A 14,833-nucleotide genomic window follows, 5' to 3' on the forward strand; every position below is an offset into this window, starting at 1 on the left:
CGAGATCATTATGCACCATCTGTGAACATTTAAAGAAAATCGGTTCAGCCGTTTTTGAGTCTATAAGGAACACACAAACAAACAAACACAAATTGATTTTTATACCCTCCACCATAGGATGGGGGGTATACTAATTTCGTCATTCTGTTTGTAACTACTCGAAATATTCGTCTTAGACCCCATAAAGTATATATATTCTTGATCGTCGCGACATTTTATGTCCATCTAGCCATGTCCGTCCGTCTGTCTGTCTGTCGAAAGCACGCTAACTTCCGAAGGCGTAAAGCTAGCCGCTTGAAATTTTGCACAAATACTTTTTATTGGTTTAGGTCGGTTGGTATTGTAAATGGGCCATATCGGTCCATGTTTTGATATAGCTGCCATATAAACCGATCTTGGGTCTTGACTTCTTGAGCCTCTAGAGTGCGCAATTCTTACCCGATTGGTATGAAATTTTGCACGACGTGTTTTGTTATGATATCCAACAACTGTGCCAAATATGATTCAAATCGGTCCATAATCTGATATAGCTGCCATACAAACCGATCTGGGATCTTGACTTCTTGAGCCACTAGAGGTCGCAATTATTTGTACGACGGATCCTCTCATGATCATCAATATGTGTGTTTATTATGGTCTGAATCGGTCTATTGCCTGATACAGCTCCCATATAAATCGATCCCTATATTTTACTTCTTGAGCCCCTAAAGTGCGCAATTCTTTTTCGGATTGGCTGACATTTTACACAGGTCTCCAACATATAATTTAATTATGGTCCAAACCGGACCATATCTTGATATCGCTCTAATAGCAGAGCAAATCTTTTCTTCTATCCTTTTTTTTTTGCCTAAGAAGAGATGCCGGGAAAAGAACTCGACAAATGCGATCCATGGTGAAGGGTATATTAGATTCGGCTCGGCCGAACTTAGCACGCTTTTACCTGTTATATATATCGATTGCAATAAAGATTTGATACATTTTCTGAATTTTATGTGTTTTTCCCATAGCTCTTAAAAAATCAGCCTTTATTAACTCCGTTTATAACTTTGTATGAATTTATTTTTTTAGGAGGCCACCGTAGCACAGAGTTTAGCATATCTACCTATGATGCTAAATGACTGGGTTCGAGTCCTGACTACAAAATCAGAAAAAATGTTCCCCTCCTGATGCTGGCAACATTTGTGATTTACTATGCCATGCATCCAAGACATGTAAAACCTTCTTTGCAAAGATGTGTCGCACTGCGGCACGCAGTTATAACTCAGCTTTTAAAAGAAGGCTCCTTATCATTGAGCTTGAACTTGAATTGAACATCACTCATTGATAGGTGTTAAGTTTGCCCCTGTTCCTTATAGGGAAGTTCGTGGGAAAATTTGCACTTGCGTGGGTTTTTTAAAACAATCTATTAGTGCTATAAAACAATCTATAGCCCGAATGAGCTTAGTCCGCTCTTATCTATTATATTTCGTCAAAACATTTATTTTAAATATATTCTATCCAATTCGGTAATATGAACTTTTTGACCTTGGCTCTGATGATGACATTAGCCGAGCTAAATGTAAATTGTGGCCGGTGAACTATTAAAATGGAATCCCCTCGAAAGTTGTTCCACAGCTTTCTAATCTAGAATAATAAATTTCTGCAGAACCTTTTCCAAAACTCGCACAAACTCATCAAAAAAAAAAAAAAAAGAAACAAACAAAAAACATTTTTTTGGCAAACCGACTTCCAATTGATACAAATACATAAATTAATGAATAATAAAAGCCACACGCAAATGTCAAACATTTGTCGTTCTATGGACGCCAAGTTAAATACTTAAATTATATAATATTTATAATCGCTCAACAAAACAATGATTAATGGCGAGTTTAAACAAGTCAGTCATAAATAAACACATACTCATACGCCTCGATCACATGACATAGCAGCCAACAACAAGCCATAGCTAAATGATGGCACATAATTTATGGGGTGAGAATTGATCGATTTTTCAATATCAAGTGACGGGTTCTAACGGCCAGACACTTAGAACTTCTTCTATGACCTAAAGAGAGTCGAAGTTCTTCGAGCAACATTCAATACGAACAAGCTAGCCATAGATATTCGAGCGACTTTTAAGACTTCATATTTCGGAAGCCGGAAGTGTCATAAGTGCAAATGATGGTGTTTTTTATAGTTTAGCTAAAAGCAAACAAAACAACGAAGCTGTGCTCAATTTCATTTTGGCGGCTAAAAGGGCATTAAGCTCTGAAAAAAAATGCAAATTTCTATTTCGTTTTGTGTGGTTGGTGGAGACAGACATTCTAACACAACAGCAGCATGTCTAAAGACTGGCCCACATTTTTATCACCCCAGCAATTTATTTGCTGCTCATGCGTTATATATGAGCGGCTTAGAACTAATCCAAAATTGTCAGTCCGGTCCAGCGGACAAAATACTGCCTTTGATAGTTGTGTCAAATTTCGCACTTAATTTATAGAATAGAATCCAACAAATGCCAGCAGCCAGCAATCAGATGATAAAGTATTGTTTCCGTTGAAGATACTTTTGGTAAATCGTTCGAGCTCTAGAGATGCCAGAACACTCCCCCTGAAGCGGCGACTAACGAAAGACTTAAGCGACAAACTTGTACAATCACTAGAACCGAGATGACAGCAACGACTCTCACTAACACCGCCATCGCATACCTCAACACCACGATAAGTCCAAATGAAAATAACACACAAAAAATAAGAAGAAGAAGAAGAAAAAAAAACAAGTTCAATATTTTATACATTTATTGATCGGAATTTGGATATTTCTTTTTTCCAATCTCTATGAAAATGAAATTTCAACTTAACTTCGTTTCAGGAATTTCTATACGGTGATGAGCTGTGAATATGGCTTTGTCTTTTGCTCATTGGTCATGGTTTTCGTATAAAAGGTTGTTTCACACGCAAAAAGCGTATCATTCGTGCACTTCAGTCCTCTGGTTTAGTTTTTGATTAAATCGGTGTTTTTTTTTTTTTATTTTGTGGCTGGACCATTTTATATTTCGTTGTCAATTTAGAGGAAAATGAAAGTGTTCATTGGTGTGGTGTGTCTTGTGTTGATCGGCGTCTCTTTGGCCGATGATGTTGAAGTGATTTCAAATGAATCAGTTGTGGAATATGATGGCAAATATCATTATCAGTAAGAATACGTTCCGAGAAAAAGTGTATTACAGAGTGAACTCAAAAACTAATTCAATTAGCACTAAATCGAACTGTGTAAACAAAACAACATATTGTAATATATATGGTAACACTCAGTGATCCGTTATGATTTTGGTGTTAAGAAAAACACAAACGAAAGTGTTCTTCATATTTTTAGAACAAATAATGTGAACTACAACAATATGAATAAAGCAAAGTGTTGATTGAATACAGTTGAGACATAAATTTTGGTTAAAAGAATTGAACAATATAGACTGTACCGGAAATTTTATGAATAATGGAGCAAGAAAACGAACGAATCCGTTATTATAGTTTGGAACAAAAAAAAAATTCGTTGTTTTCCTCGGAAAATTAAATAAAATTGTTTGTTTAAATGATTTTCTAATAGCAACCACTATGAAATGGATTTTTATTATGTCGATAAATACATCCAGAGATATAAGTCTGCTAATATCAGCAAACACTGTCTGCAAATATTATATTGGGTTGCCCAAAAAGTAATTGCGGATTTTTCATATAGTCGGCGTTGACAAATTTTTTCACAGCTTGTGACTCTGTAATTGCATTCTTTCTTCTGTCAGTTATCAGCTGTTACTTTTAGCTTGCTTTAGAAAAAAAGTGTTAAAAAAAGTATATTTTAATATTCATTCTAAGTTTTATTAAAAATGCATTTACTTTCTTTTAAAAAATCCGCAATTACTTTTTGGGCAACCCATATTAAAAATCTTAAACTTTTGAATGAACTCATACGAATTCTTTTGAATTTCTGAAAAAACAATTAAGGCATTTGCTATATATTAAAAAAAATTCTGTAAGGAAAGACAAAAGACGGGCGGTGCCAACTTTATAATACCCTACACTTACCCTATAGGTACAAAGTGGGAGCTATATCAAACTCCGAATCAATTTTAATGGACCTCAGCGGATGTTTTCAGATGAGTTATTAAACATCAAATTTCGGCAATAATGTAATACAAATGGCTGATAAATTACCCAAAATCTGACGAACATATAAATGGGAGCTATATCTAAATCTGAACCGATATATCCATAAAGTTTGGAAATCGTCGAGGAAGACGTTGTACTAATTTTAGGAAGATTGGTGAATAAGGAGGCCGCCTCAGCGCAGAGGTTAGCATGTCCGCTTATGACGCTGAACGCCTGGGTTTGAATCCAGGCGAGACCATCAGAAAACATTTTCAGCAGTGGTTTTCCCCTCCTGATGCTGGCAACATTTGTAAGGTACTATGCCATGTAAAACTTCTCCCGAAGGAGGTGACGCACTGCGGCACGCCGTTCAGACTCGGCTATAAAAAGGAGGCCCTTTATCATTGAGCTTAAAACTTGAATCGGTCTGCACACATCGATATGTGAGAAGTTTGACCCTGTTCCTTAGTGGAATGTTCATGGGCAAAATTTGTTGTTTGTTCGTGAATAAATGCGCTTGCAGTGGCTCTAGAAAATCGGGCGATATACACACTCCCATGGCAGCCGGTTGTACGTACCAGATTGACCAGATGGAGTCCTTCATCGACACTCCCTGCTACAACAACAACAATAAGAGCTATTTCTAAATCTGAACCGATTTCTATGAAACTCACCAGTAATGTCGAGAATCAAGAGAAAATCCTTTATGCCAAATTTCGAGAGAATCGGTTAATATATGAGCACTTTATTGCAAAACTTCTCAAAATCGGACGAACATATACATGGGAGCTATATGCAAATCTGAACCGATTTCAACCAAATTTCTTAGTTATTGTGGTAGTCGTTGAGGAAGGCGTTGTGCAAAATTTTGGCATGATTGGTTGATAAATGCGCTTGCTGTAACTCTAGAAGTGAAAATCGGGCGATATATATACATGAGAGCTATATCTCAATCTGAACCGATTTCTATGAAACTCACCGGTAATGTCGAGAATCAAGAGAAAATCCCTTATGCCAAATTTCGGGAGAATCGGTTAATATATGAGCACTTTATTGCAAAACTTCTCAAATCGGACGAACGTATATATGGGAGCTATATCTAAATCTGAACCGATTTCGACCAAACCTAACGAATATTGCGGAAGTCGTCGAGGAAAGTGTTGTACAAAATTTTGGCAAGATTGGTTGATAAATGCGCTTGCCTTAACACTAGAAGTTAAAATCGGGCGATATATATACATGAGAGCTATATCTATATCTGAACCGATTTCTATGAAACTCACCAATAATGTCGAGAATCAAGAAAAAATCCCTTATGCCAAATTTCTGACTGACTGACTAGACTGTACCGGAAATTTTATGAATAATGGAGCAAGAAAACGAACGAATCCGTTATTATAGTTTGGAACAAAAAAAAATCATTGTTTTCCTCGGAAAATTAAATAAAATTGTTTGTTTAAATGATTTTCTAATAGCAACCACTATGAAATGGATTTTTATTATGTCCATAAATACATCCAGAGATATAAGTCTGCTAATATCAGCAAATACTGTCTGCAAATATTATATTGGGTTGCCCAAAAAGTAATTGCGGATTTTTCATATAGTCGGCGTTGACAAATTTTTTCACAGCTTCTGACTCTGTAATTGCATTCTTTCTTCTGTCAGTTATCAGCTGTTACTTTTAGCTTGCTTTAGAAAAAAGTGTAAAAAAGTATATTTGATTAAAGTTCATTCTAAGTTTTATTAAAAATGCATTTACTTTCTTTTAAAAAATCCGCAATTACTTTTTGGGCAACCCATATTAAAAATCTTTAAGTTTTGAATGAACTCATACGAATTCTTTTGAATTTCTGAAAAAACAATTGAGGCATTTGCTATATATTAAAAAAAATCCTGTAAGGAAAGACAAAAGACGGGCGGTGCCAACTTTATAATACCCTACACTTACCCTATAGGTACAAAGTAGGAGCTATATCAAACTCCGAATCAATTTTAATGGACCTCGGCGGATGTTTTCAGATGAGTTATTAAACATGGAATTTCCGCAATTATGTAATACATATGGTTGACAAATTACCAAAAATCTGACGAACATATATATGGGAGCTATATCTAAATCTGAACCGATATATCCATAAGGTTTGGATATATCGACCAAACTTTGTGGATATTGGGGAAATCGTCGAGGAAGACGTTGTACTAATTTAAGGAAGATTGGTGAATAAGGAGGCCACCTTAGCGCAGAGACCCAGGCGTCCGCCTATGACGCCGAACGCCTGGGTTCGAATCCAGGCGAGACCATCAGAAAACATTTTCAGCAGTGGTTTTCCCCTCCCCCTGCTGGCAACATTTGTAAGGTACTATGCCATGTAAAACTTCTCCCGAAGGAGGTGACGCACTGCGGCACGCCGTTCGGACTCGGCTATAAAAAGGAGGCCCTTTATCATTGAGCTTAAAACTTGAATCGGTCTGCACACATTGATATGTGAGATGTTTGACCCTGTTCCTTAGTGGAATGTTCATGGGCAAAATTTGTTGTTTGTTCGTGAATAAATGCGCTTGCAGTAGATCTAGAAAATCAGGCGATATACACACTCCCATGGCAGCCGGTTGTACGTACCAGATTGACCAGATGGAATCCTTCATCGGCACTCCCTGCTACAACAACAACAACAATAAGAGCTATATCTAATTCTGAATCGATTTCAATGAAACTCACCAGTAATGTCGAGAATCAAGAGAAAATCCTTTATTCCCAATTTCGAGAGAATCGGTTTATATATGAGCACTTTATTGCAAAACTTCTCCAAATCGGACGAACATATATATGGGAGCTATATCTAAATCTGAACCGATTTCGACCAAACTTCTTAGATATTGTGGTAGTCGTCGAGAAAGGCGTTGTGCAAAATTTTGGCAAGACTGGTCGATAAATGCGCTTGCTGTAACTCTAGAAGTGAAAATCGGACGATATATATACATGAGAGCTATATCTAAATCTGAACCGATTTCTATGAAACTCACCAGTAACGTCGAGAATCAAGAGAAAATCCTTTATGCCAAATTTCGAGAGAATCGGTTAATTAATGAGTACTTTATTGCAATACTTCTCAAAGCCGGACGAACATATATATGGGAGCTATATCTAAATCTGAACCGATTTCGACCAAACCTTACGAATATTGCGGAAGTCGTCGAGGAATGTGATGTACAAAATTCTGGCACGAATGGTGAATAAATGCCCTTGCAGTGACTCTAGGAGTAAAAATCGGCGATATATATATATATGAGAGCTATATCTAAATGTGAACCGATTTCTATGAAACTCACCAGTAATGTCGAGAACCAAGAGAAAACCCCTTATGCCAAATTTCGGGAGAATCGGTTAAAATATGAGCACTTTATTGAGCACTCAAATCGGACGAACATATATAAGGGAGCTATATCTAAATCTGAACCGATTTCTATGAAACTCATCAGTAATGTCGAGAATCAAGAGAAAAATCCTTATGCCAAATTTCGAGAGAATCGGTTAATAAATGAGTACTTTATTGCAATACTTCTCAAAATCGGACGAACATATATATGGGAGCTATATCTAAATCTGAACCGATTTCGACCAAACCTTTTGGATAATGTGGAAGTCGTCGAGGAATGTGTTGTTTAAAATTCTGGCACGACTGGTGAATAAATGCGCTTGCAGTGGATCTAGGAGTAAAAATCGGCGATATGTATATATGAGAGCTATATCTAAATGTGAACCGATTTCTATGAAACGCCAAAGTAATGTCAAGATTTAAGATAAACTCCTTTCTGCCCAATTTCGAGACAATCGATTAACAAATGACTATTTTATCGCATTATTACTGCAAATCGGACGAACATATATATGGGAGCTATATCCAAATCTGAACCAATTTTTATACCCACAACCGTTTGCAACACATCGAAATATCCATTTCCGACCCTATAAAGTATATATATTCTTGATCAGCGTAAAAATCTAAGACGATCTAGCCATGGCCGTCTGTCTGTCTGTTGAAATCACGCTACAGTCTTTAAAAATAGAGATATCGAGCTGAAATTTTGCACGGACTCTTTTTTTGTCCATAAGCAGGTTAAGTTCGAAGATGGGCTATATCGGACTATATCTTGATATAGCCCCCATATAGACCGATCGTCCGATGTAGGGTCTTAGGCCCATAATAGCCTCATTTATTATTCGATTTTGCTGAAATTTGGGACAGTGAGTTGCGTTAGGCCCTTCGACATCCTTCGTCAATTTGGCCCAGACCGGTCCAAATTTGGATATAGCTGCCATATAGACCGATCCTCTGATTTAGGGTCTACGGTCCATAAAAGCCACATTTATTATCCGATTTTTCTGAAATTTCTGACAGTGACTTGTGTAAGGCCTTTTAACATCCTCCGTCAATTTGGCCCAGATCGGTCCAAATTTGGATATAGCTGCCATATATAACAGTCTTCCGATTTAGGGTCTTAGGCCCATAAAAGCCACATTTATTATCCGATTTAGCTGAAATTTGAGACAGTGAGTTACGTTGGGCCCTTCGGCATCCTCCGTCAATTTGGCCCAGATCGGTCCAAATTTGGATATAGCTGCCATATAGACCCATCACTCGATTTAAGGTTTTGGGCCCATAAAAAGCGCATTTATTGCCCGATGTCGTCGAAATTTGGGACAGTGAGGTGTGTTGGGCTCTTCGATGTTGGTCTTCAATTTGGCTCAGATCGAACCAGATTTGGATATAGCTGCCATATAGACCGATCTCTCGGTTGAACAATGACTTGTTCTTATAAGCATTTGGTCTAAATCGTTTGATATGTCTATATAGCTGCTATGGGGCATAAGGTATGCATTTTTCACTGGATTTTGACGAAAGGTTGTTCACATATATACCGGAAGTGGTGGGTATCAATTTCAATGCGCTTTGTCTCTAGGCCGAAAAACATGCCTGTACCAAATTTGAAGAAGATCGGATGAAAATTGCGACCTGTACTTTGTACACAAATTAACATGGACAGACAGACGGACATAGCTAAATCGAATCAGAAAGTGATTCTGATTCAATCGGTAACTTATCAATGGGTCTATCTCTCTTCCTTCTGGGTGTTACAAACAAATTCTCAAACCTATAATACCCTGTACCACAGTAATGGTGTAGGGTATAACAAGTAAAAGCGTGCTAAATTCGTCCGAGTCGAATTTTGGGGACCCATAACCATGGATTCTGCAAAAAATTTATAAAAAAATAAATTTAGTTGAAGGGCATAATATTATTCAACATACCAAATTTCTGTCATACCAGGACCGAACAAGGATGATCGATAGACCGGTTTACATGGGAGCTATATCAGGTTGTAGACTCATTTCAACCGATTTGGCACAGTCGTTTGAAGTCGTAACAGAATACTGTATGCAAATCGAACAAAAATTGCGGCTTCCGAGAACTCAAGAAGGGACAAACTTCTCACATATCAATGAATGCAGTCCGATTCAAGTTTTAAGCTCAAAGATAAGGAGCCTCTTTTTATAGCCGAGTCCCAACGGCGAGTCGCAGTGCCACACCTCTTTGGAGAGAAGTTTTTACATAGCATAGTACCTCACAAATGTGGCCAGCATTAGGAGGGAAAAACCACCGTTAAAAAATTTTGTTTCTATTGGTCTTGCCAGGATTCGAACCCTGGCATTCAGCGTCACAGGCGGACATGCTAACCTCTGCGCTATGGTGGCATCCACATTTGGGTATAGCTGTCATATATACCGATTGATAACGGGCAACTGATAACGCTGAATTTTGGAAGAGTAAGCAGCGTAAGGCCTTCGACGTCCGTGCTAGGCCGGATCATATTTCGCTATAGCTGCTACAGGGTTTGTTTGCTGAATTTCAATGAATGGTGGTATTTAAAGTTCGTGCCTTAAGTCTTCTGTTTTATATAGAAACTCTTTGAGAAAATTAGGAGTATAAATTTAAACTTGATTGGTTTATTGATAAGCTAAGCTAAGCTCGAATGGGCCAAATCAGACCATATTCGGATATAGCTGCCATATAGACCGATCTGCCGGTTAAGGGTTTTAAGCCCATACAAGCTGCATTTATTACCCGATTTCGTTGAAATTTAATCTGTGCCCACTAGGGCACTGGAGACTAATTTAGATATCCGACCCATTAACATACAGATTAACTGTGATATACCCACTGTGACTATTAGACTTAAGGCTTTGGCAGAATGGATTGAGGATGGGAGCAGCTCATACCATCGAGGTATAATCGAGGCGACGATAGGAAACCTGAAAGAAAGGGAAGAGGTTTTCGATCGGATACCTGAGATGAACCTTGAAGTCGAGTGCGAGGCACTGCTGCCATCGGCACAGTCTTGGATTGACGGAAACCTAGTATTGCCATCTGGAAGTTCATGTTACACGGATGGATCAAAGCTAGAGGACAGAGTGGCCCTGGGGGTATACATTGAGAATTCAGGAACTGAGATCTGTTTAAGACTGCCTGACCATAATACGGTCCTGCAGGCGGAGATCCGGGCGATCACGGAATGCGTGAAGTGGTGTGGTGCTAACGCGAGGACGTCGAGTGTGAACATGTTTACGGATAGTAAAATTGCTATAAGGGCAATAACAAGCAGGACGGTAAGTTCACGAACAGTCTTTCAGTATAAGAAGAAGAAGGATGGCAAAATCCGCATTGTTTGGGTGCCGGGCCATAACGGAGTAAGGGGGAATGAAAGGGCAAACGATTTGGCGGTAAACGACTGCCGTCATTAAACTTGGTTAACTCTAAGCCTTTCCTGGCGAGGCGGTCCGATTTAAGAGATTGGGCGACGAATGCGCATGCAACATTGTGGAACAGCGAAACGGTCGGTAGGACGGCGAAAATCCTATGGGGGAATCCAGATCGTGAGAAGACTGAAGGGAAGTAAGAAGGATGTCAGTATAGCTATTGGTATCATAACGGGACACATAGGACTACGAGCTCACTTATGTAAAATCGGTGCGGCAAGTGATAGCATGTGTAGGGCATGCGGGGAAGATAATGAGACGTTGGAGCATCTCCTTTGTCATTGCCCGGCTTTCGCGTCTAACAGATACCGGCACTTAGGTGGAGACACAATACCAGACATGATCCAACTTAGGGGAGTGGTATTGAAAACAATTAAGGATTTCGTAAGTGGCACGGAATTCGTAACTTGAAATTTTCTATTTAGAGGTAACTTTAGAGCACACAACAAGCCGATTACTATCTTAGGTGAATGTCCATAGTGGCATGGGGTGGATTAATATTTGCACCTCCTTTTCAACCTAATGGCTAGATGGACTTAAAATGTCATTACGATCAAGAATATATATACTTTATGGGGTCTTGAATATTGAATAAACGGAATGACGAAATTAGTATACCCGCCTCCCCCCATCCTATGGTGGATGTTAAATGCAAATTTTGCCCATGAACATTCCACTAAGAAACAGGGGCAAACTTCTCACATATCAATGAGTGCAGTCCGATTTAAGTTTCAAGCTCAATGACAACGGACCTCCTTTTTATAGCCGAGTCCGAACGGCGTGGCGCAGTGCGACACCTCTTTGGAGAGAAGTTTTACATGGCATAGTACCTCACAAATGTTGCCAGCATTAGGAGGGGAAAACCACCGTTAAAAAATTTTTTCTGATGGTCTCGCCAGGATTCGAACCCAGACGTTCAGCGTCATAGGCGAACGTACTAACCTCTGCGTTATGGTGAAGGGTATAAAAAGTATTTATATTCTCCGTCCGTCCGTCCATCCATTGACAGACGTTCTTGATCCAATTTGGCCGAAATTGTGAATTATGAATTTTCGTATGACCCATCCCACATTCATGCCATATATGGTCTGAATCGGTCCATTACCTCAAACCTATACCCTGATCTAATGTGTTAAGCTCCTTTAGGAAGCAATTCTTTTCCAAAAAGTGAGAGAAACTGCGTAAAGAAATTTACGAACCTTTGTGGATGGTAGTTAAGATTCGCCTCGTTCAAATTTAGCTTGGTTTTACTTGTTACTTACTTGCTATACCCACCACCATAGGATGGTGGATGGTGGTATACTAATCTAGTCATTCCGTTTGTAACACATCAACATTTTGATCTGGGACCCTATAAGGTATATATGTTCTTAATCATCTCGACATTCAAAGTCGATCTAGTCTGTCGAAATCACGATAGCTCTGGAACGAATGAAGACATTCGCTTGCAATTTTGCACGGATACTTCTCATTGATGAAGGTCATTGGGGATTGCAAATGGGCCATATCGGTTCAGATTTGGATATAGCTGCCATATAAACCCATTCCCCGATTTGAAATCTTCTGCTCCTGGAAGCCGCAATTGTTATCCGATTTGGCTGTAATTGCTCATAGAGTGTTTTGCTATAACTTCCAACAACTGTACCAAGTACGGTACAAATCGGTCAAACCTGTTATAGCTTCCACATAAACCCAATTCCCGATTTAAAATCTTGAGCCACTGAAAGCCGCAATTGTTATCCAATTTTGCTGAAATTTTGCACAGAGTGTTTTGTTATGACTTCTAAGAGGCGTGTCAAGTACGGTGGAAGTCGGTCTATAACCCGATATAAGCCGATCTGCCGATTCAACTTTTTGAGCCAATGAAAGCCCCAATTGCTATCCGATTTGACTGAAACTTTGCACGGAGTGTTTTGTTATATAGCTCCGATCTCCCGATTTTGCATCTTGAGCCCCTGGAAGCTGCAAGTGTTATCCGATTTGGCTGAAATTTTGCACTACCTATAAGTTTGTTTGTGGAAATTTTTTAACCGAATCCATTGTGGTGGATTCCCAAGATTCGGCCCGAGCGAACTTAGCAAATTTTTACTTGTTTCTTTTTCCGGCGGATACGTTTGTCCACATTTTCTTTCGATAACGCCCCCTTTTTTGGGATCTGTACAGAACATTCTGTGCATCTGTTGCATTTTCACACTCCTGACTAAATTTTGGGATTCTTTGGTGGGATTTTGTGACATATTCTATGCAGTGAGCAATGGTTTCGCATTGCTGCATATACGAATTGGGGCTTGCCCTTCATCCACCTTACTCATCCTGCAGACAAGGTGTCTGCAGAATCAGTAAGGTTGATGATCCTGCAGACTAGGTGTCTGCAGAATCAGTAAGGTGGATGAAATCTATGTTTTAAACCAATGATAGTCAAGTATATGCAATTTTTACGGGACATTTAATTCCTCAATATTACGACAAACATAAGAAAAATCTTTACCATAAACATCCAATAATTAAAAAAAAAAAAATTTCTCTCATTACAGCTATGAGTTGGGAGATGGTTCCAAAGCCAGCCAAGATGGTGTCTTGAAACGCGTCGATGCAGAACATGATGGAGAAGCCATCCAAGGTAGATTCGCCTTTATTTCCGATGATGGCGAGGAATACTCAATTTCTTATACCGCCGATGAGAATGGTTATCGCCCAGTTGGCGCTCATTTGCCCACACCACCACCAGTTCCCGAGTCAGTATTGAAAACATTGAAATATCTTGAAGAACATCCCTATAATCCTGACAACGATGTAAAGAGATATCGTTAATCATCTTTGGTGTATTCAAACTTAGTACACCTACATTTTAGTCAATAGCAAATTGTGATTTAAGATATAGAACTGAGTCTTAAAAGAAAAGAAGAAAAATGATATAAATGAATTGTTTTTGAAGTAGAAGAATGTTGGAACGCATAAAAATTAAAACAACAAAAAAAAATCAAAATTCACACATTATGCCACTCACATGTATATAAAGATTCGACTGATAACAAATAAATATTGTTAAAAAAACAATCTTTAATTTTCTGCAGAATTTTGATAATTCTATTGGTTTGCAGAAGAAATCGAATATTTGCTAGACTTCCAAAGCACGCCAAGCCTCATAATCAAAGTTTATTCACCTGCGAAAATGGTAACAATGACCAATATCCGGCAATGTGCGGCGCTTCTCGTTTATGGCCAAAATCTTTAATTTGCGTTAATAGGCATATCGCACGTCGTGACGTTTTATTTATTTTTTATGTATTTTGATTATTTCTACATGTCATACGTATTCCGTTTACTTATTCAGTGGACATTGAATATTCGATTCAAATCTATTCAATTGATATTCGTGTCCATTATTTGCTATTATTCACATTATTAAATTATTATTACACTTTTTTTCACCGTTATTTTGAATACACAAAGCCAAAACAGTGGTCAAAATCGGAACAAAAACATATTTTAAACATAATCTCGAATGTTATTTGTTAGTGCTTAGTACGATTCCTCGGTCGAAGGAAGTAAGTTTTTTGTGCTCTACTTTTCAAATTAAGAAAAACGACGTCCATATCTCTTTAAAAAAAAAAAAGAAGATATGATGCCGATTTCCCGAATGACGGACTTAAACCGATACAAGCAGCATTTTATGTCCGATTTCACTGAAACTTCGCACAATGAATGCCAGCATACCCTCGACATTAGTTTCCAATAACAGTGAGTTGGACGCCTTGTAATCCGTGTGGAATATGGTTCTACGGAAAGTACTCAAGCGAGTACTTGTCCTCGTTAGTCCTCAAGCAAGGACTCGAAGGGGTTATACGGCAAGAGACATTAACAAATACTCAGACAAAGACAGCAAGAG

The 14,833-nt window shown here is 38.5% G+C and overlaps 1 protein-coding gene across 1 annotated transcript; it reads left to right on the forward strand.

Annotated features, from left to right (window-relative positions):
* The first annotated feature begins 3,058 nt into the window (after positions 1 to 3,058).
* LOC106086362 (endocuticle structural glycoprotein SgAbd-3) lies at positions 3,059 to 13,958 on the forward strand. The gene is made up of 2 exons (XM_013251001.2): positions 3,059 to 3,174; positions 13,479 to 13,958. The coding sequence occupies exons 1-2, from the start codon at positions 3,059 to 3,061 to the stop codon at positions 13,753 to 13,755; spliced, it is 393 nt and encodes a 130-aa protein (XP_013106455.1). The 3' UTR covers positions 13,756 to 13,958.
* The last annotated feature ends 875 nt before the right edge of the window (positions 13,959 to 14,833 follow it).

The sequence above is a fragment of the Stomoxys calcitrans genome, chromosome 5 (genome assembly GCF_963082655.1).
Source record: "Stomoxys calcitrans chromosome 5, idStoCalc2.1, whole genome shotgun sequence".
Taxonomy (NCBI): Eukaryota; Metazoa; Arthropoda; class Insecta; order Diptera; family Muscidae; genus Stomoxys; species Stomoxys calcitrans.

Bases quoted from the DNA above. Each gene is read 5' to 3' on its own strand.
- LOC106086362 (XM_013251001.2), top strand. From the start codon at position 3,059: ATGAAAGTGTTCATTGGTGTGGTGTGTCTTGTGTTGATCGGCGTCTCT. The intron at 3,175-13,478 runs GTAAGAATACGT...CTCTCATTACAG, and splicing joins GATGGCAAATATCATTATCA to CTATGAGTTGGGAGATGGTT.